Raw genomic sequence first — 24,879 nt, forward strand, 5'->3', positions numbered from 1 at the left:
GTGCAAATGGGGCCAAGCCTATCTTTGGCTATGGGCCCCAGTTGCTGTACCTGAGAGGGCAAATGGTCATGGTGGTGAATAACACCTATGTCAGCTATGTGATCTTGATGGTCAGTTTAGATGCAGTGTATGTGAAATGAAAAATTCTACAGATGCACATACATCTGGTTCTCTCACCCTTCGGTAGATTTCTGTGTAATCACTTTATCATTTTAAAAGATAGCATTGTTCTGTGGATAGCTGTATTATGATCAGGCAGAATTTTTTTTAAAAAGCAATGGATTACATTTAAGCTAGTCAAAAGTGATCGTTTTCAGATAAAATATTTAATGCTGGAGGAGAACTGTGAACTGACTCTTCATGCATAAACCGGAAAACCATCACCCATCGGTAACCTCAAGATCTTGTTTCAGTTAAAAGTTTGAACCATCTCCTCTTCTCCTATCAACAGAAGATGAGCTAGAAACACTTGGTAATTCTATGAAGTTTCTTCCCATCAGCCCGGCATTCCCAACCGGGTACCAACCTCAGCACACAGCGGTCACAGCTCTGTCCCCCTCTCTGCTCCCTCAGATACCCAGGTTCACTTTCAGACTGCTGCCTGTGCGATTCCAGTTACACACAGCTACCAATCTGGATTATCTGATTTGCTAGTTAACATGGAGATAAATGCTTCTAGGTGGTTGGATGCATACACACACACACACACACACACCCCACACACACACACTACTTGCAGTTTCCAAATAGGAAGACACTACCAAAAACCATCCAACATGGCGCAGAATCATTTAATGCCAAGACAAATCATCCCACATATTGCAAAAATGCATGCTCAAAATTTTGTAGTATGGGTAATACCTATATTGATCTATTTTAAGCAAAAATTATGTCTCTAAATAGGGAAGCTTCAATCTCCTACAGTATTCATTTACATAAACTGTGTCATGGCTTTATGCCATGTAGATTAGACCTACCACCCTCTTCCCTTACCATTTTTGCTCAGTCAGCGCAGATTGTCGACCACCTACAATGTCTAATTTAATACCCTTGTATAAGTCAGAGAAGCAGAGTAAGTTGTGCTCTGGACGGTATTGCAAAGCTATCTCATCTCTCCTCGTGCCAAGAACTTTCTAGATAAGTGACTATGGTCATGAGCCTTGACCGCCTCAGCTCATCTTAGAGCTACGGCTGAGCAGGGAGCAGGGCTGCAGATCCCCGGGGCTGTGCTCCCACATCATGCCGTGTCTTCTTTTTCGGCCTCAGCTGCCTGGGTCCGGCTCACCTGCCTGTTCAGCAGATGTGGCGGCAGATATTTACAATATTCAAAGTAGCAGGGAGAGGACACGAACACCCTGCTTTCCTGCAGACCCTCTGCTCTCTTCTGACACCTGCTTTCCTGTTTGGCACTAGGAAATGTCTGTGCCCACGTGGCAGGTTCAACTGCTGCCACCACGGTTTCCATGGTGCCAACAAGTTGCAAGGTCTCTTGTCAGACTCTCGGGATTAGGGTGTTTCCCCATCAAGTCCTTTTTGGTAAGCCCCAAGAATGACAAAGAAAGCTTTCCTCCAGGACCCCTGTGTTTATCCTTTCCGGGTAGTGACACCGCTTCTCCTGGGGGACAGCCAGGCAGAGGTGGTGGAATAACACCCCGGGTCAAGTTCTCCACAGCCCTTCCTACTTGACCTTTGCTTTCCTGGAAGTCGCGTGTGGAGGAGAAAATGTGAGCAGTCACCTGCTCCGTTCTCAGAATCTCCCTCAAGCGCTCATCTCCCCGTTTCCTCTGTCCGGAGGCTGCTCGGGCTTGCACCCCGCTTCCGTACTCTCTAGGGCTACCTCGGTTGCAGTCCCTGGTCAGTCGCTTCGCCCACTTCACACCCAGCCATCTCCTGTGGACATGCACAGGCTGTCCTTCACCACGGTTACTCCCTGTCCTTGTCCCCACTTCTCTCCCCCTACCTAATACCATCCGGGAGAGATCGGCCTGTGCCCTCGACAACTAACTGCTCTCAGTAACCCTCTACCAGACGCCTGCACGAATAATCTCCTACCATCCACCTCGGTCTACAACACTGCTTTTCATCATCTTCAACCTTTTGCTTCCTTTCTGCTCTGGAAGGAATAAACTGAATGAAGTCTACACACACACACACACACACACACACACACACACACACACACACACACGGGAAAATGACCTTAGACTTTTCACCTTCCAAAATGTTTGTGAAATATAGGAAGCCCGGTTGGGGCTCTCTGAAGATTTCTTTTTTTTCTCCCTAGTGACATAAACTGAGGTGAAATACAGAAAAGCATCCCAAGACCAAACACATTCTACTGTTTATTACACATATTACATTCTTAAATAAAAATGCGTCACATAACATTTTTTGCATAGATATCTTACAATATACCAATTTAAAAAAGAATTATGAAACAGACCAGTAACAAAAATAAATTTTTTCTTCATTAATAATTTTGTAACATTAACATACCACCATCATATAATACAAATAATAGTTTTAAATCTTAAGACTTTTGTACAGCAAAAAAACTTGACAAAGTAATATATTTATATATATATATATATAAAAAGCTTAAAAAAAATAAAATGTCAAAAAAAGGCATAACCGAGGGCTATACGACTGGGTACTTCTGTGATATATAAATACCAGAGAAGGCCTGAGAGAATGTGGCGGGGAGTGAGGAGGGGCTGGGAGTAGGTCTTCCCAAACACACTTGTTAGACACATCTGGCAAAAGGGAAGTGTATAGTGCAAAACAAATGTCTTCAAGCAATGGTTAAGAATAGAGCCCAGAAAGGAAAGTCCTGGCTGGGGGGCTGTGGGGAGGGACGGGGAGAGGGAGAGGGGGCTGGGCTGTGGCATGGAAGGGAGGGCTTCGGAACTTTAAACATTTATTTTTGCCTCTGTGTTAGCAAGGAGATCTTGGCCATAACAGGTGTATTTTTCCTCCCTGGAATGAAGCAGAAGTGAAATAATAAGGGAACTAAACTAAGTCTGGGTTTGGACAGGCAATGCATGCTGGGAAGATACAACGTAAATGGTTGAGAACCAGCCAATGAGCCCCAAAGCCTTCAGGATCTAGGTGTGCAGAAATCCTTCTGCCTCCAGTCTAAAGGCCTAGGATTGAAATGTCCCCTCTCCCCACCCACGGCCCCTCCCCTCTATGTGGAACTAACTCCCAGCGTGGTTTTGATATACTGGCAATTATAAGCATCCATCCCCCCAAAAAGATATTAGGCACTGGTGGCTACTCCTCGGAAACGTCAGTAGCCTGGTTCCTTCTGCGAAGGTACAATCGGTACATACGCACACGTGTCTGGGAGTGTGCATACACACCACCCTTATTATTCTGACGTGGGGTCCTTTATATGGCAGTAGACAGAAGCTGGAGTCAAAGCAATTTAAGATTCCAAAGCTCACAGTTGAAAAAAAAGAGTACAAACAGTCCCCAAACCAAGACTGTATCAACCTTCCCCGTGACCACTGAGAGGAAGCCCTGTTTGAATGAGTATCTTGTTTGGGATACTGAGGAAGTGATGGCCTAAGGTTTCTCTCTTAATTTTTGAGACCTGTTTCCCGAGGACTTAGATGTAAATGCAGAACACCTGAAGAATACAGTACTGTACTGTAAGAACGCAATGCGCGCGCGGAAGTGAATTGCAGTCTGGGTCTCATCCCTGGGAGCTGGGATAGGAACCAAGAGGAGCGACTTTAAAGGGAGTGTTAAAAGCAAGAGAAAACCCTGGACCCTCAGGCGGTCCCTCCGGAGATACCACATTCTTTACAAATGGTCTTTGCCTCCTTTGACACATTTCTATTGTCCCATCTCAAGTATTTCCAAAGATCCTTCAAGAGGAAAACAGGCCATCAGGAAAGCGAGGACAGACCCGCAGGCCAGGGCCTCTGGTTTCCAAGCTGAGAAATCACCATGTTTACCGAAATTCCATCCCACACTCAGAATCCAATCCTCCCCTCGGGCCCCTTCTCCTGCCACTTCCAGCAATCGGAAGAGAAAGCGCCCACAAGTCTGCTTCCCCCGGGTTCCACAGACTGTTTCCATTTTCACACGTGCTGTGCGTGTGGGGTGCAAATGGGGGGCCAGAAATGCCGGCCCTCCTACAAATATTTTTAAAAGGAAGAAAGAAAACAAGAAGCTTGATTTTTATAATCCAAATGGCTTGCTTCTTTCTGAATTTCTCTACTTTCTTCCTTCTCCAAAAAAACGGCTCAAGTAAAAGACAGAAACACTTTCCGCCTTGCAGTATCTTACAATTTAGAAAGTGATTCCCACAGAGGAAATCACTTCGAGCCATCAAAACTAATCACCGGGTTTTGTTGTTCTTGCAATTTGAGTTTATTTCTTTTGGCTTTCCCAAAGGACGCAGGAGTGAAGGCCGTGGGTAGAACATTCTGAAAGTGCTGGATAGCCACCCCCAAAACCCCATTTTTTTCCCCTTGATGAAAATAGACACGGATAACCTGGAACCTTATACCAAACTAAAGTCTTTAACAAATCTTCTCTGGCTTCAAAGAAGATTTCTTAAAACTAGGAATCCGTTCTGCTCATCGTGCATGAGGTTGGCTGTCTTTTTACCCTGTTATCATCAGGCAATCGAAGATGGAAGTGCACAGGAGGTGCGCGGGTGGGAGAAGATGGCATTGCGAGAGGGGGCGTTGGCAGGGAAAGCACAGAGAGAGGAGAAGGCAATGGTCAGCATGGTGGTCGTTTTGGGGTCTCCAATATTTTTTTTACGAAATGCAGCTTTGTCATGGAATCCAAACATTTCTTCTGGATGCGATACTCATCACCACCAGCCAGAGCGGGGCCAGTGAACCGACAGCGGGGCAGGACGCCAGTAGCTAGGAGAGCATTGGAACTCGGGTTTCCACATCTCTGGTTTGCAGCCATGTGGCAGGAGAGAGAAGCGCGGCTCGAAATGAGGAAAAGCGTCAGTGGCTTGGAAACACTTTCTACCCTCCCAACTCTGAACCCTGGACAGTGTGCTGGAGGGGACTGCCTGCTTTTTCCTTTCAAACCGGGTATGCCCTGGAATGTTAGGAGGTAATGATTTACATGAGAAAGGAGTTTCAAATGTCCCCTCAAGCACTGCTGAAAATAACCAGTCCTCTCCGAGCCAAGTGTGCCCAGGTTAATCCTTGGAAAACCTGTGCACGTCAGAGATGACGGACAATTTATCAAAACTCCATTTCCAGAATGAGCGGGGCCACCCTCACCCCACGGTCTGGACTGGTTATTATTCACAGGTGTCAATCTGAGCTAGAGAACAGTAGTTTCAAAGCCACACACTTAGCACCCACTGAATTCTCAGGCCAATTCTCACAGTCAAGGAAAGACTCAAGCAAGCAAGCAAGCACCATCATCGTGGTTCAGGCACCCTGCTCTGGGAAAGGTCAGGAGCAGATTAAAAAGGACCTCACTGATACAAAAGAGGAGAGAAGTCACCGAACATTTCAGACACTGAGGAGGACCAAAGGACCTTGTATCTGCCACATTCTAATAAGACCACAGATGAGGACAGGGAGCAAACAGTAACGATTACTCTTTTGCGTTCTTTAAAAAAAAAAACACAAAATTTTCTTTTTCATAGAGCTTTGCATTGGTCAGTTCGAATATTAAATTAAGTATTACAAACCCTTAATAGCATTTTGAGAGGGAAGTGCAGGTCCAGCTCAGGAGAAAACATTTCTAAATTGTGGCAGCCACGGCTTACGGCTGCCACTGGCGTGTGCGTGCATGGACACTGGAGCTCTGCTACGGAAAGGAAAAGAACCAAACCAACAAAATGTGGGTGTCTAAAGTTTTGTCTAGTGCACTGACGGAGGTGCTAGTTTAATACAGCTGAGGTTCAAGGTCCCTCGCACATCCTTCATCCAAAAGGATGCACCACACATTCCAACATGATCCCCTGCTACGCCCCGATGGACTGGCTGTAACACACACTCAAATGCAGTAGAGAACTATGAGATTGTCAGCAAGCAGTGCTCCAGAAATTGTTTCTAAGTCATGTCTAGTTTTAAATCTTTGGAATAAAACTGATTTTTTTAATACCCTCTAACTAACATATACATAATTGCCTCCGGCAAATGGACAAGTTTTCTGTGTGTGCATGTGTGTGCGTGTGTGTATGTGTGTTTGTGTGCGTACGCATTGTGTATGCTTAGGGTGTTGTTTTTTGTTGTTGTTTTGTGTATGTGTTTTTAAAAAGTTTTGTTTTTTCTTTTTTTTTTCTTTTTTCTTTTTTTTTGGTCAAAATTGAAAAAAAGGAATAAAAAAGTAAAAGAAAATTCTAAGGGCCAGACCTTGAAACACCCCAGGTGTCCAACTGGCAACTACAGCATTTGTGACAAGGTTCCTTTACCCTCAGACAAGCAGTTCCAACGTTTCAGTGAAAACAAAAGTTGCAGCAGGTTGAAAACCCAAAATGTCAAGGATCTTGAAGGTTGCTGTCATATATGTGTTTATGTTTCTTATATTATTTCCTTTAAAGACTTCAGTTTTGCATCCCAAGTGTACATGGGTGACATTTTAACAGTCAAGGAGTCAGAGACTCACAGGAGGACAGGAGGGGAGCCAGCTGGTACGAAGGAGCAGCAACCATGTGCGGACCAAATGCCATGTTTGTTTTTGAGACGTGTCTTGAAGGGATGGTCCCAGAATATACAAAATATACAATCTGTCCTAATAACCACCCCGCTTGCTTGCATAGGCCGTTGGATGGTCCTAAAGGCAGTCTTTGGAGTTGAGGCCAGCGCCAGCTAGCTAAGAGTGTGGGTAGATAGAGACCAAAGTCAGATGTGTGCGTGTTGGGAGGAGGGAGTGATTGAGAACTGCGGACTCTCTTGGAGTCAGCTTGCAGAGTAAAAGTGGGGTTCTGTTGATCCTGGGTACTCTCGGTCACAAGTCACGGTGGGCCTGTTTGTCCCTCCCCCGCCCCCCAAAAGATGAAAAAAGAAAACCTAGAAACATCACCAAAGAAACACCTCTACCCTTCCCTTAAAGGTCAACCTTTGATTCCCACCATGGTGTTCTGAATGGTATACTGTAACCAGCCGGGTAATGTGGGCTCAGTGAGTATGAGAGGAAGACAGGGTGATGTTTTTGTGAAGCCACTAGACTTGGGAGGCATCCTCAGGTTCCCCCACTCCTGGAGAGAGTGGTATTTTTGGCTTTTGTCAGGTCATGACCCAGAGTTAGATTAAGTACGCAGCTGCCCTTTGAGACTAGTGACATCTAGGCTGTAACTGGTTAGGGGGTAGCAGTGACACACAGCACAGTGGTCGAGCACTACGGGCTGAGGTCATCGCGCCTCAAGGAAGATGAGAGAACTGTGATGTCCGGTTTGATCGGCTGCTTTGAGAGCTGGACATCCAGGTGCCGACAGTGTCCTGGAGAGGTTAGGTCCATGGAGAAAAGATAAAACATTTAAGCTTCCAAATAAGCTTTTCAAGTTTTCCTTAGCAAAAAACAGAGAGATTAAAAAGAAAAAATCTAGCACTGGCAATAAGGTGAGGCTCAAGGGAGATACTGTGATAGATCATCAAGGACTTTATTCTCTTGGCCACTTTGCAGTCATGCTAGAAGTTTCCGGAATCCCTAGTGCATATGGTGTGCAAGAGTCAAAAAGTAAGTAAAGAGAACTCCTCCCTGGAGAGTGAAGTCTAGAGAGATGCAGGCCAGAAAGGTGTAACACAACGTGTTATTCCAGAGTCTGCCGCCGCTAAGGCCGTTGGTATCAACTCGAAAGATCTCAATGGTACTAAGAAGAACCAAAACCAATCAACAGTTCAGTGAGGAAGTCTGACGCACAGAATAGGAGGACTTTTCACACACAAAGGACAGATAAACCAAGAGTTAATTTTGGCTACCAAACTGCAATTTGGTTTTCTAGGTCATTTTCCCCCAACTATTTCAAAAGAAACATTAGTGCTACACAGAAGCAACTTTAAGACGCCGGACTCTCCTATCAAGTTGCACGGAGAAGCGGGTTAAATAAGCCCCTCGCACTGCCGTCCACCGGCAGAGACGTTGAATCTGTTTGCTTTGATTTCCCTTGGCAGCAGCAGGAAGTAATTCCAATAGCGCTGAAGGAAGCGGCCAGTCTGCCTTGCTGAGTCCACCTGGTTTCCTTCTCCTTGGTCTTCTATCATCTGGCTAGGGCAAGGCATAAGGAATAGACGTATATATTTTAAATACAGTTGAGTGCGTGACAGTGTGGGTGTGTGTGGGTCTGCGTGTGAGAGGGTGTGTGTGGGTGTGTGTGTACACAAGAGGTTTCTAAGTGAGAACTTTCTTCTGCCAGGCAGCGAGCGCCCACTGGAAGTCCAGCCCCCTGCCACCCGGCATCTCCTTGGGACATCAGCCGACGCCATGGCAACTCAGGCCCGCAGGGATGTTAGATATGTCTCTTCATATGGAGGGCAAGGTGGTCAGACCTGGAGAAACACCTGGAACACAGAAACAACAGTGAGGGTGTTAGCGACGCCCGGGGAATAGCTCTGTTGCCGACACACTCGCAAAGGGGGACCTTGCACGGGAGCTGAGCGACGGGGCAGCGTGCTGGGCAGCCGGGTGAAGTGGGATCTTCCAGCAGCCATGTGACCGAGTCCCTGAATGCCTCCTGGGGGAGGGGGGTGCACACAGCACTGCTCTCTCAGGAGGTCGCCAGAGCTCAGTGAGATGAACTGTGCCAGGTTCTCAGAATGCCGCCTGGCATACGCCAAGAGCTCAGTGCCTGGTAAACTACTGCAACTGTCCTTGTTAAAGAAGAGATGATGTGGATGTGTTTTGAAGGCACGCAGCAATGTTCATAGACCGTAACCACAGTAAAGAACAACTAGTGTGTATCACTGAATAAATAGTCCAGCTCTTGAACTTCAATACCTAGATTTCTGTACTGAACTTTACAATGAAAAGCCCAGAAATGCTGCCTGAGGGGCTGATAGGCCACGCAGACACTGCGTTCAAGTCAAGGAAAAGAATGGTGGAGTATGTGATAATATGCAGCCACTGTGCTGGGTGTGTGGGGGCCCCTCGGTATCACCCCAGCAACCTTTCCTGGTGCCATCTGTGAACTGTGCGTGCGAATGAGTATCTGAGCCACTCTTTGGACCATATTTTGGTCCCCCTGGCTCTTGCTTGAGCAGCCTTTCCAGCATCACAATGGATGCAGCTGTCACATGATCTGCCCGAGTGGCCACCTGTGACATTCTCAGCAGGATGGGGCTGACCTTTTCCAGGAAGCGGCAGTCACGTGCCCTGCAGAGGTGTGGCCTGGACAGCTGCTGAAATTATTGGAAGACAGAAGCTTTCTTTCCCCTGGGATTTCTAAACCTCGAAGATATCAGCCTGGAGCCACCGTGGGCAAAGGCCTGCCTGCACAGGAAGACTACAGGGTAATGGCGATGGCGGGCACGGCAAGAGGAAGCAAAGTTCTGATGATGGCATCTGGGAACTTGGATGCCATCAAGCCTAGAGCCAAAGCTAACTCTACTCTTGTTGCTAACCTGAGCTAATGAATGCCCTCTGATGCCAATGCCAGTCTCAGGCAGGTTCCTGAGTAGGTGTTTTTTTTTATCCTAGCATACTATGGTCTCAGGGTCAGGCTGGAGTCTCAATCCAAAGTCACCAATGGAGCAATCACGCTTGGATTTGGTTAGGTGATCTCCCTTGGGGTCCCACTCCCCAAACAAGCCTCTTCCTTTCCTGGGAGAACATTCCAGGCTCCCCTGAAGCCAGAGACACCCCCACTGTCTGAACTCTCAGTTAGGATGTCAGCAAGCTGCCCAGCTCGGGTTAATGGCATTTCCTGCTCAAAGCAGGATTTCCTTGTGTTTTGCTCATTCTTAAAAACAAGCAAATCAAAAATCCACCCTGACCCCTTACCCCAACATTCTCCACACCCTCTGTTTGTGTTCATTCCTTAAATAGGGACATAGAGAGGATAACACCGCCTCCCCCCTCCTCCGCCCAAGAAAACAAAGCGAAACAGGATAGAGGCACAATGAAAACTGATAAAAATGGGAGAACCACAGCAGAAAACAATTGAATCCAACAAGGTACTGAATAATAACACTGCCCATTACACCCACTTACTTCAGGTCCCGTTTTGGTGTAAGCAAGCTATTTGGATAATCCCCTACAGACCCTCCTACAGGAGCTCTAACTTGCTCTAAGCAGGGGTAAATTCCCTGGTATACTGAAAATGTCCCGTAAGCTGCAGATCAGTTAGCATTTAACTTGCCCTGTCCTGGGAGCACAGCTCAGTGTTGTCCACTGCCTGTTCTCTTTCCCTCCCCCACCCTCCCCCTCTTCCCTTCCCTCCCTTCTTCCTTTATCCAGGTAACCTAGATGAGCTGTCCATCACCATCAGACAGTAGCCAAACCAGGATTTAAAGCCTAGTCGTCTGACTCTAGAAGCCCATCCTCCTACCCATGTCAAACAGAAGCTGAGCTATGAATTTAGGGAGTTTGTGGGAGGCAGCATTGCCCCACCCTCACATATGTCCACCTAATCCCCAGGACCCCCGGCTCTGTTGGGCTACATGGAAAAGAGCACTGTGTTTGTGGATGGAATTAATTTACTAATCAACTGAGCCCCAAGTAGGGAACTTATCGTGGATTACCTAGGTGGGCCCAATATGATCAGAAGTGTCCTTAAAAATGGAAGGGGTGGGGCTGGGGATTTAGTTCAGCGGCATAAGCGCCTGCCTTGCAAGCAGGCAGTCATGAGTTCGATCCCTGGTACCGATAAAAAGGAAAAAGACCATAAAAAAAAAAAAAAAAGAGCGAATTAGAAGATCCTCCTACAGATGGCCGCAGTGGGATTGAGGGTTCTCAGAATGGGAGTTGCGGGCCCAGGATGGAGCCGGGCTGCCTATAGAAGCTGGGAAAGCAAAGAAACAGACTCTCCTGGAGCTGCTGGCAGTGAACACAGCCCTGCAGACTCTTTGATGTCAACCCAGGGACACCCAAGGGGACTTCTCGCACACAGAACTGTGAGACATAAAATTTGTAAAGTAAATAAACACTATACTAAATGCATGGCTGCTGGTCACGGAAGCAACTAGAACACGAATCCGGAGGTTAAGTGCTCAAGCCAGAGACAGCCAGGACCTACAAGAGAGCATCGAAGTCGGCACCAGGAAGCCTGCCTGTCCCCAAAAGGAGTGCAGCGATTCTGGATGGGGAGAGAACAGAGTCCCGGAAGTGGGTACAACTGCATCACTCTCCTTTCCACGTCCTGGAACTTTCAGGAAAAGATCACTCAGCCATGTGTGTCCTCAGCCAGTAAACGGTTTCTAGAAGCTGCTGGGAGTCTAGCTCGATACATGGACAAGCATCTGCCCTTGCCCTTCTCTCTTTTTCAGGAGGAAAAGTGGAAATAAAGCAGTTCTTTAACATGGTATGAGACATAACTGCACGCCTTCCAAACCAAATTAACATCATTATTTATACAAATTCTAGAAAATGTACACTTAGAATTAGACCAGGTTCCTCACCATTGAGGTTTTATTTAAATTCAATACACTACCAAGACATTTACTCATGATTAATTTATATTCATTAATTTATATTTGCTCCTGACTTTCACAAAGGAATAGTAAAAGGCAATAGATAAACTCAGCATCTAGAAATGCACAATCAAACAATTTTAAGGGCAATATACCCCGAGGGAGTGTTTATGGCTACACGGGAGTGAGGTGGCCTTAAATTAGACGGTCCTTAATAATTGAAATTTGTCCATTCAGGAGGACTAGTCAGCCCCAATGGTCATTTCTCATGTTTATAAAACAGACGCACTGAAGTCACACGGGAACTATGCTGACAGCCAAACTCCAGAGCTGAAGAGGGTGAAGGTGTGGGCTGGTATTTCTTACCACCCACATGTGCACTGCCATAAAGGTCAAACTTTCCCAGACCTCGCCTGTCCGACCCTCACAGCAGTCCCCTGGCTCACAGCACTGCTGAGCGTGCAGGAGGACGTGGCCGCCTGGTGCTCCATAGGCTGGAAAACCTCCCCTCCCTCCAGGAACGGGTCCCCCGGCGGCCCTCGAGCTTGGGTCTCACAGTAAGGAACAGGCACGACCACCTTAGTGAAGCGGAGGAGACAGAACCGAGGGTCTGCAGGGCCAGGGAGACAGGAATGTAAGTGCCGCCGCCCAGTGTAACTGTTGGCTTAGCGCTCTAATAAACAGATACCAAGCCATCGTTCTTGGTGGAGAAGAAACCACAGAGCAAAGAGGATAAAACCTGACAACGAGGATTTGCTTCCATGTTGAGGAGGCAAAAAGAACTGGCAAAGGCAGCGGAAAAGGAGGCGCCCTGTGGCCACGGCCAGTGGACAGTGATGGCCATCCCACCCCAGTGACTGATAGTCACGCGGCCCCGCAGGCCTCCACCGCAAGAACTGCTTCTCTTTTTCCAGACACAGCCACAAATAGAAACTTTTCCATATGACATTTAACAATCTCAATAAGTGTTGGCAAAATAAATAAACACACCACGTGCGTTTTAAAAAATCTGTTCTCTGATAAAATGAAAGCGTAGGTGAGACTGGCTCTGCACACACGAAGGACAGGACAGGACGCTCACAACCTGCTCGGCTTCTCCATGGAGCCGTCTCTGCTCTAATTTCACTAGGGTTCTGATGCCCTCTGGTTCTGCAGGTGAAAGTTCCCTAAGGAATGCCGGCTTCCTGGCTGCCCCAGCCTGCCTTTCCAGGAAAGAGAAACCGGGGTCACTCCAATCACCACGCCCCCTTGCAGGCCTGCCTCCTCTTAGCACACTCACCACGACTCGGAGCCAGGTGCTGCCCGCTGCCCTGGGCACCAGCGAAATCCTGCCTCTCACTTCCGGCACCCTGGGAAACTCTCCATGCACACACACACCAGCCTACTGTCACAGCACAGGGTCCACCATCCGCCCAGCAAACGGTCACCCCGGAAGACTCCTTCCCTGAGAACTCTGGTGAGTTTGGAAAATCTTCCCATCAAAGTCACACAAACGGGGAGACTTCTGACCATGCACTGACTGCTGAGAAGTTGTGAATTCCTCAGGAGTGAGTTGCTAGAAGCCAGGAATACACACACTGGTAAGTTCCCCAGAATCCTGTCCTCTTCCAAGGACCGGGAGAAGCCCTGACATGCATGATCTTCCACAAACAGCCTCAACATCCTTCAGAGACAGGACTGTCCCTGCTGCCACTGTGCTGTGATGGCTCACAGAGAATTCGCCCTCATGCCTGGGAACATCACGGAATGTCCCCCTTCGCAGGGCTGGGGGTGGAGCCATTATCTCATGGTTTCTTTATCAGCCAGGGGTAGAAAAGGGCAACCTGGGGAACCCTGAGATGGATCTATCCCTGAGGGAGATTTCCACAGGAGCACCTCTGGAAAGGACAGCTGCTGACTCATGGACATGCAGCCATCGCTGTGCCAAACGCATGTCCTCAGGGCTGGGCTGAGTGGGGTGGGGTGGGGGTGTTGAGGGTGCCGGGAGGCTATCTCTGGGCTGCAGGAGGCAGGGGCCTTTACTTAGTCCTCAAAGAATGAAGATAAGAGGAAAATAACTTCTTCCGGAAGAAGGAAAGAAGGAGGAAAAGCATAACTGGGCCTTTGTAAGCGTTTTAAAGGAGCACCAGGCCAGCGTGGCCAGCCACGAGACTCGGACATCTCTGGCCTGCCTGCCTGCCAGACACCGCAGAGGAAGGCCTGGCCAGCGGGAGGTGCGGGGCACAGAAGGCGGAGGCAGGATGTGAAAGCCATCACGCTTCCTCCCAAGGAAGCCAGACCTCTGCTGACATCCTGCTCAGTGCCTCCTGCCATCCTGGGAGCTGCTGCCCGCACCAGGGAACCCTGAGGCTTTCAGGGGCTTTTATCGTATTAGAAGCATTTTTCTCATCATAACCGAGACCTTTAGTATTGCATTAAAAATTGGTTAATTTTCTTAAGCTTCCTTTTAAACACAGAAATAGGATTAGAAGAATAACACGCTCAGATGCAAGCCCGTTATTTGATTATGTCTAAACCTAATCCTGCCTTCACCTTGGCCTGCAGAGTCTCCGTTTTGGGGTTTATTGGTTGATAAGGCCAGGCCTGTCAGATACTATTACTTGGGGAGTATCTGCTACAACGTGATGCTTCTTCAGCCATCAAATGCTGAAGGTTCAGAAACTGGGTTCTCAAAGCGTGGCCGTCTGTTGGGTCCTTTCTTGGACTGTCTAAAGAGGACAAGAATGTTTCAGACCTCCAAGGATGGTGACTTTCTTGAGTAAATTCATTTTCAATGATACTACCGAGAAAAGCCTTATGAAGTAACCTTTCTGCTGCTAAGCAAGCTTTCTCTTTTCTTTTTTATATTATGAAGGAGAGAAAGCAGCAGTGATGTTAATAAAAAGATCAGAAGCAGCAGCTTCCAGTGGTCACTGTCTATGCTGTTATTTTTTCCTCAGCTTCGCCGATGGTGTGTCCAGCACTGGGCCTACACTAGTTAATGCTCCTGAAGTGGAATCAGGAATTCACACCACCTCTTGGTTACACACAGGAGGACACACCCTCTCAATAGTTTTCTTGGTGGAGAAATGCAAGACCATTCCAAGGCCTAGGATCTGTGAGACCCAAGAGCACACACACAGACCAGGCTCCAACCCACATCCACATCATCCTTCCCTTGGCCCCTTACCTGTCGCAGTGGTTGCATTTAAAGGGCTTTGCACCTGTGTGTTTCCTGTAGTGCCTCGTGAGCTCATCGCTCCGTGCAAAACGCCACTCACATCCTTCCCATGAGCACTTGTAAGGCTTCTCACCTGCAGAAGAAACGAAAGGGCCACAGTGAGCACCAAGCATCCACGCCTGATCAGGTCCTGCTTTTGGGGGACAGTTTTAGAAAAGGTCTGCACTGGGTCATTCCCCAAAGACTACAGCAGCTAACGTGGCAGCCCATCCTCTCTCTCTCTCTCTCTCTCTCTCTCTCTCTCTCTCTCTCTCTCTCATTCTCTGTCTCCTGGTGGTTTTTATTTATTTATTTATTTATTTTTAAACCTTCTGACTTGGTTTCAGTGTCTTCAAATCTGAAGCTGTCGTTTCAGTTCCCAGAGTCAGAACATTTCCTTCAACTGGTGAAGGATCAATTTTTATTTATTTTCTATTCCCTGGAGCACTTTGACCCCCACAGTGCAAGCCGAAAGGAAATGTGCTATTTTCATCTGAACCACAAATGTTTCTAATTCTATTTTTCTCAAGAACCTCCAGTAATTTACCATTTCAGGCTGTTTACTCCCCTCCCTCCTCTTCTCTTCTCCCACAAACCAGAGCCAGGCAGCTGATGGACAAGACAAACAGCTCAGGTCTCTCAGAACCACTGTCCCTTCCGGTAAGTGTCCATCCAGTGGGCACCATCAGAGAAGGGCCACCATGTGAGAGCAAAGCAAAAATCACTTGATAACTGCCGTCGTTTCTGAAAATTACGGTCCCCAAAATCCTCGTTCAGATCTCATTTAATGACCAAACTGCCCCTATTTGAGAACAATGCACATTATTACAAATATTTTAAAAGTCTATTTGTAGAGAAAGGCTTTAGCCACCAGGGTAGCTGCTAGAAGCATGAAATCCGAGCACTTGTGCTCAAGTGACCTTTCCTAAAGTAAATACAGACGGAGAAATATGGAAGAGAAAGTACAGGACTTCGTTTTAGACCTCTTTTCTTTAACCCATCATGTCTGTCACTAAGCATGACAAATATTTACCCTTCCAACTGTATGGCGAGCTGGTTCTAATTACAAAGAAAAATAATCCTTAAAAACCCATGAAATCGTGAAATGGAGCTCCTGTCACTGAAAGGCAGGTAAGCACAGCGGAGAAGCGCTCTCCGGCTGCTCCAGCCAGCCTCTCTAGGATTGGCTTCCACCCACTCCTGCCACCAACTGTTAACCCTGGGCAAGGTTCAACAACCTACAGCAACCCTCTCACCTTGGGCAAGCTAATGAACCTCCCTTCGCCATAGTTTTCAGAGGATAACAACAGTATGTACTTCAAAATGTTAGGAACGAATAAATCAATATCCATATAAATTATACATTAGACCAGTTGCTGGGACATATTAAATAATATAACTGGTAAATAATATAGACTGCATAATTCAAAATCCCAGGCTCTGGAGGTGACAATGGACTATGAATGTGCCATTTCTCTCTCCATTTTTAAGAGCTCAATCTTCACTACGCATCCCTTAAGAAGACATTACCCAGTTACTACACTTGACCTAGTTTCCACCTTTCTCTTCCCTTTAAACTCAGCTACAAAGCACTCACAATCCTCTATTTGTATCACCTAGAATCAAGCCAAACATGCTTGAAATTTTTATTTCATTAAATCGGTGCCCCAGTGAGCCACTGCTCTGGAAGACCCACGGAGAAGAGGAATGTGACACGCAGGCGTTTCTTTTAAAGGGAACCGCGAGAACATGAAGGAGGGCTGCAAGCCCAGGAGGGAACCAGGAAAAAGAAGAATCACTAAGCAATGTTCAAAGTTCACCTTCTGGCTCCTAAAGCCAGAAGTTTAGAAAGGATGCACCTGCCAGAGCAAAGGTAGCTGAATGAAGATGTCACAGATGCTTTGAAGTCAGCACCCTTGGGACCTTGCTGAATTCATCACAAACTTCAGACCTCAGTGTCTTTATCTGCCAAATGGGGATGGGCTTATTAATAAGCCCACATTCACTGTGAGGTTTTAGAGGTCATGCATGAGACATATTTCTCGACCCTGGCGACCGGTAGAACGGAACGCAGCTGAATTCCCTCAGCTCCCCTGTTGTGTAGTGGTGGCGAGCAAGGAAGGCCTAACTGGCAGTGGATGAAAACTTTCAGACAGCTCCACTCAAAGCTAGAATCATTCCCGGCAGCCTCAGTACTGGGAAATGTGTCAGCTAAAAATATTTTCACAGTATACTGATGCAGGGTGGGTCTGAAAAACCGTGTTTCTCCAGTGTATTCCAAATAAGGAGACACTGAGGGGGAGCTGAGAGACTCCAGAGGCTCCTGGGACAAATGCTGGCACTGGTATTAAGTCACTGATCACCTTCTAGGTTCTGTTATTTCCCGTGGTAATTTGGGGTGTACACACACAAACAAATAAGGAGAATGAGGGACGTAAGGCTTCAAATATCCGAAGTGCCCCTGCTTCTCAAAGACCTTCAAATACAGGGAAACTGGAGTTTACTGGTGCCTTGAGGACTAAGCATGTCCCATACGCAACAACGCACCTAGGAAAACCCACAAAATCCTACAGCAACGAGCCCAGTCGTCTAGTCCCCAAATCAATCCCAGGCAAGCCAGGCTGAAGGGCACAGAAAGGGCGGAGAGAATAAAGGAGACGGAAGTGGATGCCTTTGGGCACTTTTTTCATTAGAAACTATTTGCTTTTCTTTCTGTTGAAATCACTGAACTACGCTTAGCTTAATTTGACAAAGCACATCAGGGGTTCCGTTATTTCCCAGAATACTATTTCTTGGCAAACATTTCCTATTCTACCCAAGAATTCCTGTTTTCCAGGGTCCTTTCAGTGATTCTTACCTCTGCCTCTGCTTTTTGCTTCTGGCCAGGTGCTACAGAGAGTAACCCAGAGGTCAGGCCGCTCTGTGCCCTGACATTTTAGCCAAGTTGCACTGTGAGTGATTCAGCAAACTGTTTTTCCAGCATCTAATCAGTTTACCTTCAAATTTCCATTTCTGCGAATACTAATATACAATTTAACACAATCATGGAAGAACTCAGCAAACAGGGGTGCAGTGTCTGTAGCAAGCAGGGCTCAGAGTCAGAGGAGCAGAGAAAACCGAAGGGCTCGGGAACACGGCTGAACAGTTAGGGCCTGGGCCCGGGGGAGTCGGGGGGCTCTTCTGCTGAGGTGCGTAGAAGACAGTCTGCAGATCACTATTTTCAGCAGGGCTGAGGTGGCATCTTCCTGCAACCCCAGCACCTCAGCTTGAGGTGAGGAGTGTGGACCCAGCCATAGTCACTCAGCGTTTGTTTTTGTCCTAACAGGCTACCTGAAGATTTCCACGCATTTATAAAGTACTTGGCTTTCTTTCTTTATAAAATAACTGCGGTATTTAGACAAGAAAAGAAAAAAATGTCTGTGTATGGGGTGGGGGGGACAAGTTTCCTTGAAAGCCTCTTTCCTCCTCCACTCCAGATATGCCCCTGGGTATAAAACAGGAAGGGTCACACCCCTGCCCGTCAGTACCCCATAGTGTGCCTAGAGTGATAGGTACCACGTGGCCCGCTGCATGATAAGAGTGTGTGAAAATGTTCAAAAGGTCTCTTTGTGACAGGCAGACAACAGAGACTCAAAGCACCAGGTCTCAAGTCCTTCCAAGGGGACACATGAGTGACACAAAGAGGGTGAGAACAGCCAGCACGGGACTCTCCGCAGAACCCCTGAATTTTAAAGGACAAATGTCAAAAATCACTTTTCCTGTCTGCAACAACCTCAGGAAACTTGCTGTGGCAGGGGATGAGGTGGTAGAGGGGCTGGGGGGGGGGTGCCACCTCCAGGTGACAGCAGGTCTAACCAGGTGTAAACAGATTTACAGCCAGATGAGGGCTCTTTAGAAGAGGCGAGAGTGCTTGAGAAACACAGCTGACATTCAGCAAGGTTGGATCCTGGTGAGCGCTCATGGGCTCCCGCACAACACGTGTGGCTTGGAGTGTGGTGTACACCAGTGTAGCATTTTCCAGGTCCTCACAGGATCACGCTCCCTAAGCCAAGGCGATCCGATTGGACGGATCAGACCACAGCACCAGAAACCCTCTCCTGGCAGAAGCCTCCAATATATGTAAATTTATTCATGAATTCTATAAAAGGTACTGATGTTCCAGTGTATTAGGATATTCTAAAACATAGATTCACTAGAACAATGAAAAAGGAGAGCAAATTAAATATAAATGGCAATTATGCAGCTTTCTTCTTGCACGAGAAAAGAGTATAAATTTCATATAAGTAGAAGTCACACATTTTCCTTCTGATACTCAGAACATTCCCACCTCGAGGGCTGGTGCCCTGGGGGGTAAAGGAAGCAGGGTCCACTCTGGCCCCATCTCGATTCCAGTCTTGGCCTCCAGTCCTCTCTCCCCACAGCAGTTAGAGGATCCTCTGCAATGTGCCACACAGCACAGGACCTTAATACAACATATATCCGGATAATTGGTTTCTTTGACAGTCCCTGGATCTTATGTATTTAAAAACATTATTCTGTAAAAGGTATCAGAAGGATTCAGCAGATGGCCAAAAATTTTTGCAACCCGTAGAGAAGGTTAAGATGAGGTAAGTATACATGTCCTAGAGGCTTCCTGTCGCTTGTAGAATAGAAGTCAAAAGACTGAGCCTAGTGACCTGACTCTAGTGACCTTTGCACGGCATCTACCTCTCCTCACCACTTCTCCTGGGGTACAGTCACTGTTACACTCTGCCCTACTTCAAATGCCACTACTCAGGGCCTTGGCACACGCTATTCCCTCTGCCTGGAGCGCTGTGTCTCTCCCATTTCACTTCCTTCGGGTCTCTTTCTAAATGTCTCCTCCTCAGAGAGTCCTACACTCACTAACCTCCTCATGAAAGCAGATGCTGTGACTTTAGCCCCAGCACTGTGTCACTTTGCAATCAGACTGCGTATAATGTGGGGGTGACGGCCGGCTTCCCCTGCTACCCCCTCAGATTCCAGTGGGCATCAATTTTGTTCAGGGCAATACCAGCTGTACCACAGTGGCGCCTGCCTCAGGCCTGTTGAACTCCGAATGAATACAAATTCCATCCTGGCTTTAACAAAGACTGAGGAGGCAGAGGGCAGGCAGCCCGGGGGCAGTTTCAGTCCCCCGGCTGCCAGCGTCCTGCACTGGTCCAGCAGTGGCACCTCTGCCTGGAGTTTAAACCTGACCTCAGTGACAGGGACTAACAGGGGTCCTCGCCCACAAGCACAGTCCTCCTCCACCCACAAAGGTGATTTCACGTCTTCCCGAGCCTAACAAATAAACAAGGAGGGTTCTGAAAACTTTCCTCTCGCCCTTAGCCCATACCTCAGACCTCGACCTCAACCTCCTCAGGAACAGTGACATGAGGCCCCCTCGGGAGACTGCGCCCTGGGATTACAAATCCCTTGGAACAGTGTCTATGCCCATTTCCTGACACACACATTTTGAAGTGTCCAACCCATGCCCTCCAGAGATGATAATTCTGGCATGCCCCGATTTCTGTTACAGTGAGTTTTATCCGTTTCTCATTGTTTTTTAATGTGGCTTCTGGACATATGGGCACACCAAGGTGTTGGTGTCTTTGGAATCTGGATCAAGAACTGGGAAATTTCTCCGAGCAGGGAATGAAAACACAATCTGGTAAAGAAGGAAACCCTTTGTAGGAGGTCTGCATTGCTCCTGGTATATCCAGAGGAGATCAGCAAAGACCCACCAGTTGCTTTCACATCACACTCAGCAGCAGTGGAGAACTGAAGTCACCCAGGGAATAAACTACGGCAGAAAAAAAGGCCCTAAGCTGTCTTGATACCGCAAATTGTAATCTGTAAACCCCACCCCACAGCTTGGCCATCACTCAGGCTGCAGACACCACAATGAACGACACCAACACCCATTTTTCTGACTGACTCAGTTTTTGGAAAAGTGCCTGAATTTCTCTTCAGTCTCAGCTGACTCTTAAATATTTTCTTTTTTCCTAAAGTTTTTGGCTTAGCTAATTACTGGAAAATAAATCAAAGGCTCTATTTTCTAGAATTTCAAAAGCATTTATAATAGCTGCTACATAAAGCAACATGTGTACCCATTAATTTATGCTCTGATTGATTTTCCATTCACCCATTCCCTGCTCCCAAAGGCTGCCAGGGGTCTGAGCCTGAGCTCCGTCACTTACAGCGCTAACGTTTACTCTGCTTTTTTCTTTTAATTTCTAAAATCACCACAAAACAATGACCAGCCTATGTCAGGTTATTTCCTCATAGTCTGGATCACTACCATAGGTTGTTTAGAAACCTAAAACTCATCACTTAAACCACACCCTTAATGACAAACAGCCTTTCAGAATACGAGAGAGATTCTGAGCCAATCCCACAACTGCTGATAACTGCATTATTCAACACAGAAGGCATGAGGTGCAGAAGGCTCTGAGCACTTAAAATGCTTCTCAAGGAACTGAAGAACAGAACTTTTAATTTAATTTTAATTAAATTTCAACCCCTGAAGTGATACAGAGATATTTTATCCTCTTGGTAGCCTCATCTTTACCCTGGTACTACCCCTGAAAACTGTGCATCTGGATGGATATATGCTGATAGGTGTGAATGAGACATACACACTGGGTTTTGAAGACAGCATGAAAACGCATGTAAAACATATCTTACTAGTAACTTCTCACAGTGATTTTATGTTGAAATGATGATACTCTATATACTGGTTTGGGTAAAATATATTACTCATTTTACCTGTTTTTCTTTTTCTCAATCGGATTACTAGAACACAATTACCTACAAGACTTATGTATATGTCTATCTTGGACAGCAGGAGTTTAAAATGATTTCCCTGCAGAACCTCCTCCATCAACTCAAGCTCCTGGGCTCCTCCTCCTGTGTCTTCCCCAGGCCCAGCACACCGCCCAGTATCCAGTGTTTGCATTTCCACATCCCTACCCACAGGAGAAGTGCTCTCCCACACTCCGATCTCCGAGTCGTTCCTATCTGTGGGGAGGCCAGAGAGGTAAAGATCCAGGAGCCAGATCTAGTTACCCCTCACCAGGGACTGTCTCATCTCCACCTTCTCCCCTGTCATCCTACCCTTCTTATCTCCAAGGCGCTTCTCCCTGTTTTGAAGGTCTCCTCACTTTCCAAATCCCTGGGCCTGAGTCTAGGAGCTTAGGAAGTGATTCTCAAGCTGAGAGGTGGAGGAAAAAGTGGTAATTACGTGCAGAGGGAAGAAATCATGCCTGGCAGCAGAAGCAGCTTGGAGACTTTGGGAAATGGCCGTTAAAGAAAAGACTCTAAGAAGACCTCTCTGATCGCCACAGCCCACCTCTAAACTTAAGGGACACTGCAGTCTCACTCCACCAGGGAGCAGCTTCATGGGGACAGAAGGCGTCACTGGACTTGTTCTCCGAGCCCGCCACCAAGGACAGCGGCTGCTCAGAAAGTGCTCTCATTCATAAGCCCACCTAAGAAACCTACAGCGACTTCTATCTGAAAACAGTTCAACTCCCACAGTCACCTCCGTCATCACACGCAGTCCTCTAGGATGGTGGCCCTTGCATTTTGATTGGAATTAGAATCCCCTAAAGAGCTTGCAGAGAAAACGCAGGACCCTACCTCAAGGGGTCTGATTCAGAGGGGCCCACTGTGTGTGTTGGGGGGGATCACACGGACAGCTGAGTCTCAGATGATGCTGGCTGTGGGTCCAGGGCCCACACTTCAGGAACCACTACCGTGGTAGGGAGAAGCACGGACCAGTCATCAAAATATAGATGATTCCAGTTCTCGCTCGGCTGCATACCAGCACTGTGGCTTTAACTTCTTTAAGATTTATACTGTGCAACTGTGTTGGGAAGGGAAGAAAAAATCTGTTTCTACTCCCCTTGGAGCTAAAGATTTGATGGAACCCAGCATGTGGCACGAGGGATCAATGACAAGTCCCAAAATAAATGAAAATTATGATTTGATGCAATGGTGTCAAAAGAGATCACAAAAATGCAAGGAGCCAGAGTGAGTGGTGGGGACAGCAGCCTGGTGTACAGGGCAGGAGCCCAGGGGTTGACTGTGAGACTCAGCCTGGAGCCCCACAATGCGCTAGCCGCTTGCTGGGCCCTGCTCTGCCCTGCAAAGCGCGGCCAGGAGGATACACAGGGTCAGGCAAACTGCAAGGGCCAAGCTCCTTTTAAAACAACTGCTAACTTCTTTGATGAATTTGTTTGAAATACTGGAGGAAGTCTAGCTTTGTTATGACAATTAGTAACCACTCTAGATGCTGAAAGAAGTTTAGTTGTTGAAAGTCAGAAAGCTTTTGCAATTCATTACCCCATTCCCCACCAGCCACAGAATGCCACAGAAGCTTGCATGTCAAATTTCTTTTTTGTGTGTAATTAAAAGTGCATGCAGTGTTCTGATATCTCGCAGTGGCTAAGCAAAGTAAAACCCATTGATACCAAAACCCAACAACAAAAAACCCAAAAAAATCCCAACTCTCAAGATAGATATTACTGTTATTCCCAAAAGACTATAAACTTGAGTTCAGAGATCAAAAACACTCATGCATGAATCTGTCTCAAGTTCTGACATAAGTAAACATGACCATTTGGGAAAAGTTTTTTCTTTAATTGAGAACTAGCCTAATTTTTAATTTTTTTATTATCGTGTTTTTATTTCTTTTATTGTTCAGGCTTAATTTTAAAATTTTTATTAGCTTTTTAAGATATCACCAAAGGAAAGTTTAATGCCACTTAAAAATTTAAATATATTTTAGCAATTATCATTTAGGATAAAGCTAAAAGTCAGGTACATAGCATATTTGAAGAGAAAAGTTGCTACATATTCATCTTTTTCCTTGCTATCTACAAACTTTGCCATGTGAACTTATTTGACTTTAATCTGTAGTATGTATCTTTCACTGGGTGCTGAAAGCATTGTTCTGTAAGTCAAGTTCCCACAACTCAATTTGATAAATTTCAGCAGAATTTTATTTAAGAAAAAAAAGAAAGAATTCTGACCTCATCTTTGTTTTTTGCTTCCAAAGGTAAAGAGTATGCACAACAGGCTTTTCACTACAATGACGAATTATTAATGCTTGTGAATCAATTTTACAAATGAAGCAAGAAACCTTTAAATGCAAAAAAAAGTTACTTCAGCTCCAAACAAGTTCTAAGCATGTTTTTAACATGAAAGGCACCACCGAGATCTGAGAAACAGTGGCAGGTCTAGAGCAGTGGGGGACAGGGCCTTCCCCTAAAGGTCCCGTACAGCGCGGGACTTATCCTGGCACAGACGTTGGTAATATGGGTAATAATAATAATGTAGCACACACAACCTGGGGCCGGGAGGCCTACATGACACCCTGTCCGGGAGGAGCGGACAAGTACGAGGACTGGGCGTCTGGGAAGCACAGGAAACGGAGCTGCACGCAGGGCAGGCACAGGTGGAGTCAGGAAAGAGGCTACAGTGCCACCAGGTCAGGGACGCGGCAGTCACCAACGGACACGTTTGTTAATGACGTCTAACCTATTACCCTGGAGTGTTTTCCTAACTGAAAATTGAATAATACAAGCTGAATCATTTGCTATTAGGATAAAAAGTTAGCTTTCTGCTATATACGTAATAGATAAGCGAAGAGCTGGGCCAGGGGTACACATAAGAAACCTACAAGAAGACCACCCAAAAACCATCGAGGCTCTGCGCTGGAAGCTGTGAGATGACTGTCGCTGCATCCTGAATGTGTTTTGATTAAGCTCCTGGTAACACTGATTATTATTCCCTGACTGCACCAATGCAGATGGTAGCGAAGTGGTCTGAGCAGATCAACGGCTCATAAGATAATCTGCCATAAAGTTGGTAAAAAACAAAAACCAAAAAAGGGGCTTTCTCAGGCTTGAAGAAGTCCAAATTGGATAACTGACATACAGATAACAGAAAGCAGAGCCCTCCCCTGGACTGGCATTATTCACATGGAATTGATATGGATCTGGTTCCCTAGAGACTTTCTCAGGCAAATATCAAATCAGTGAATGTTTAAAATGTCAATAGTCCGCATAATTCTCCTCCAAAATGGTCAAACATTTTTTTTTCCTCAGCAATCAAATT

At 46.6% G+C, this 24,879-nt stretch overlaps 1 protein-coding gene across 1 annotated transcript in view; it reads right to left on the reverse strand.

Annotated features, from left to right (window-relative positions):
* Nucleotides 1–2,329: 2,329 nt before the first annotated feature.
* Klf7 (KLF transcription factor 7) overlaps nucleotides 2,330–24,879 on the reverse strand; it is an 84,131-nt gene continuing 61,581 nt past the window's right edge. Inside the window, exons 3-4 of the mRNA XM_063237359.1 lie at nucleotides 14,728–14,851; nucleotides 2,330–8,492 (exon numbers count right to left, since the gene is read on the reverse strand). Coding sequence (XP_063093429.1) covers nucleotides 8,441–8,492; nucleotides 14,728–14,851 — 176 coding nt within the window. The 3' untranslated portion in view covers nucleotides 2,330–8,440. The remainder of the gene's footprint in view (nucleotides 8,493–14,727; nucleotides 14,852–24,879) is intronic.

Source organism: Cavia porcellus, unplaced genomic scaffold, assembly GCF_034190915.1.
Source record: "Cavia porcellus strain 051 isolate PalLab524CR breed Dunkin Hartley unplaced genomic scaffold, mCavPor4.1 scaffold_26, whole genome shotgun sequence".
NCBI lineage: Eukaryota > Metazoa > Chordata > Mammalia > Rodentia > Caviidae > Cavia > Cavia porcellus.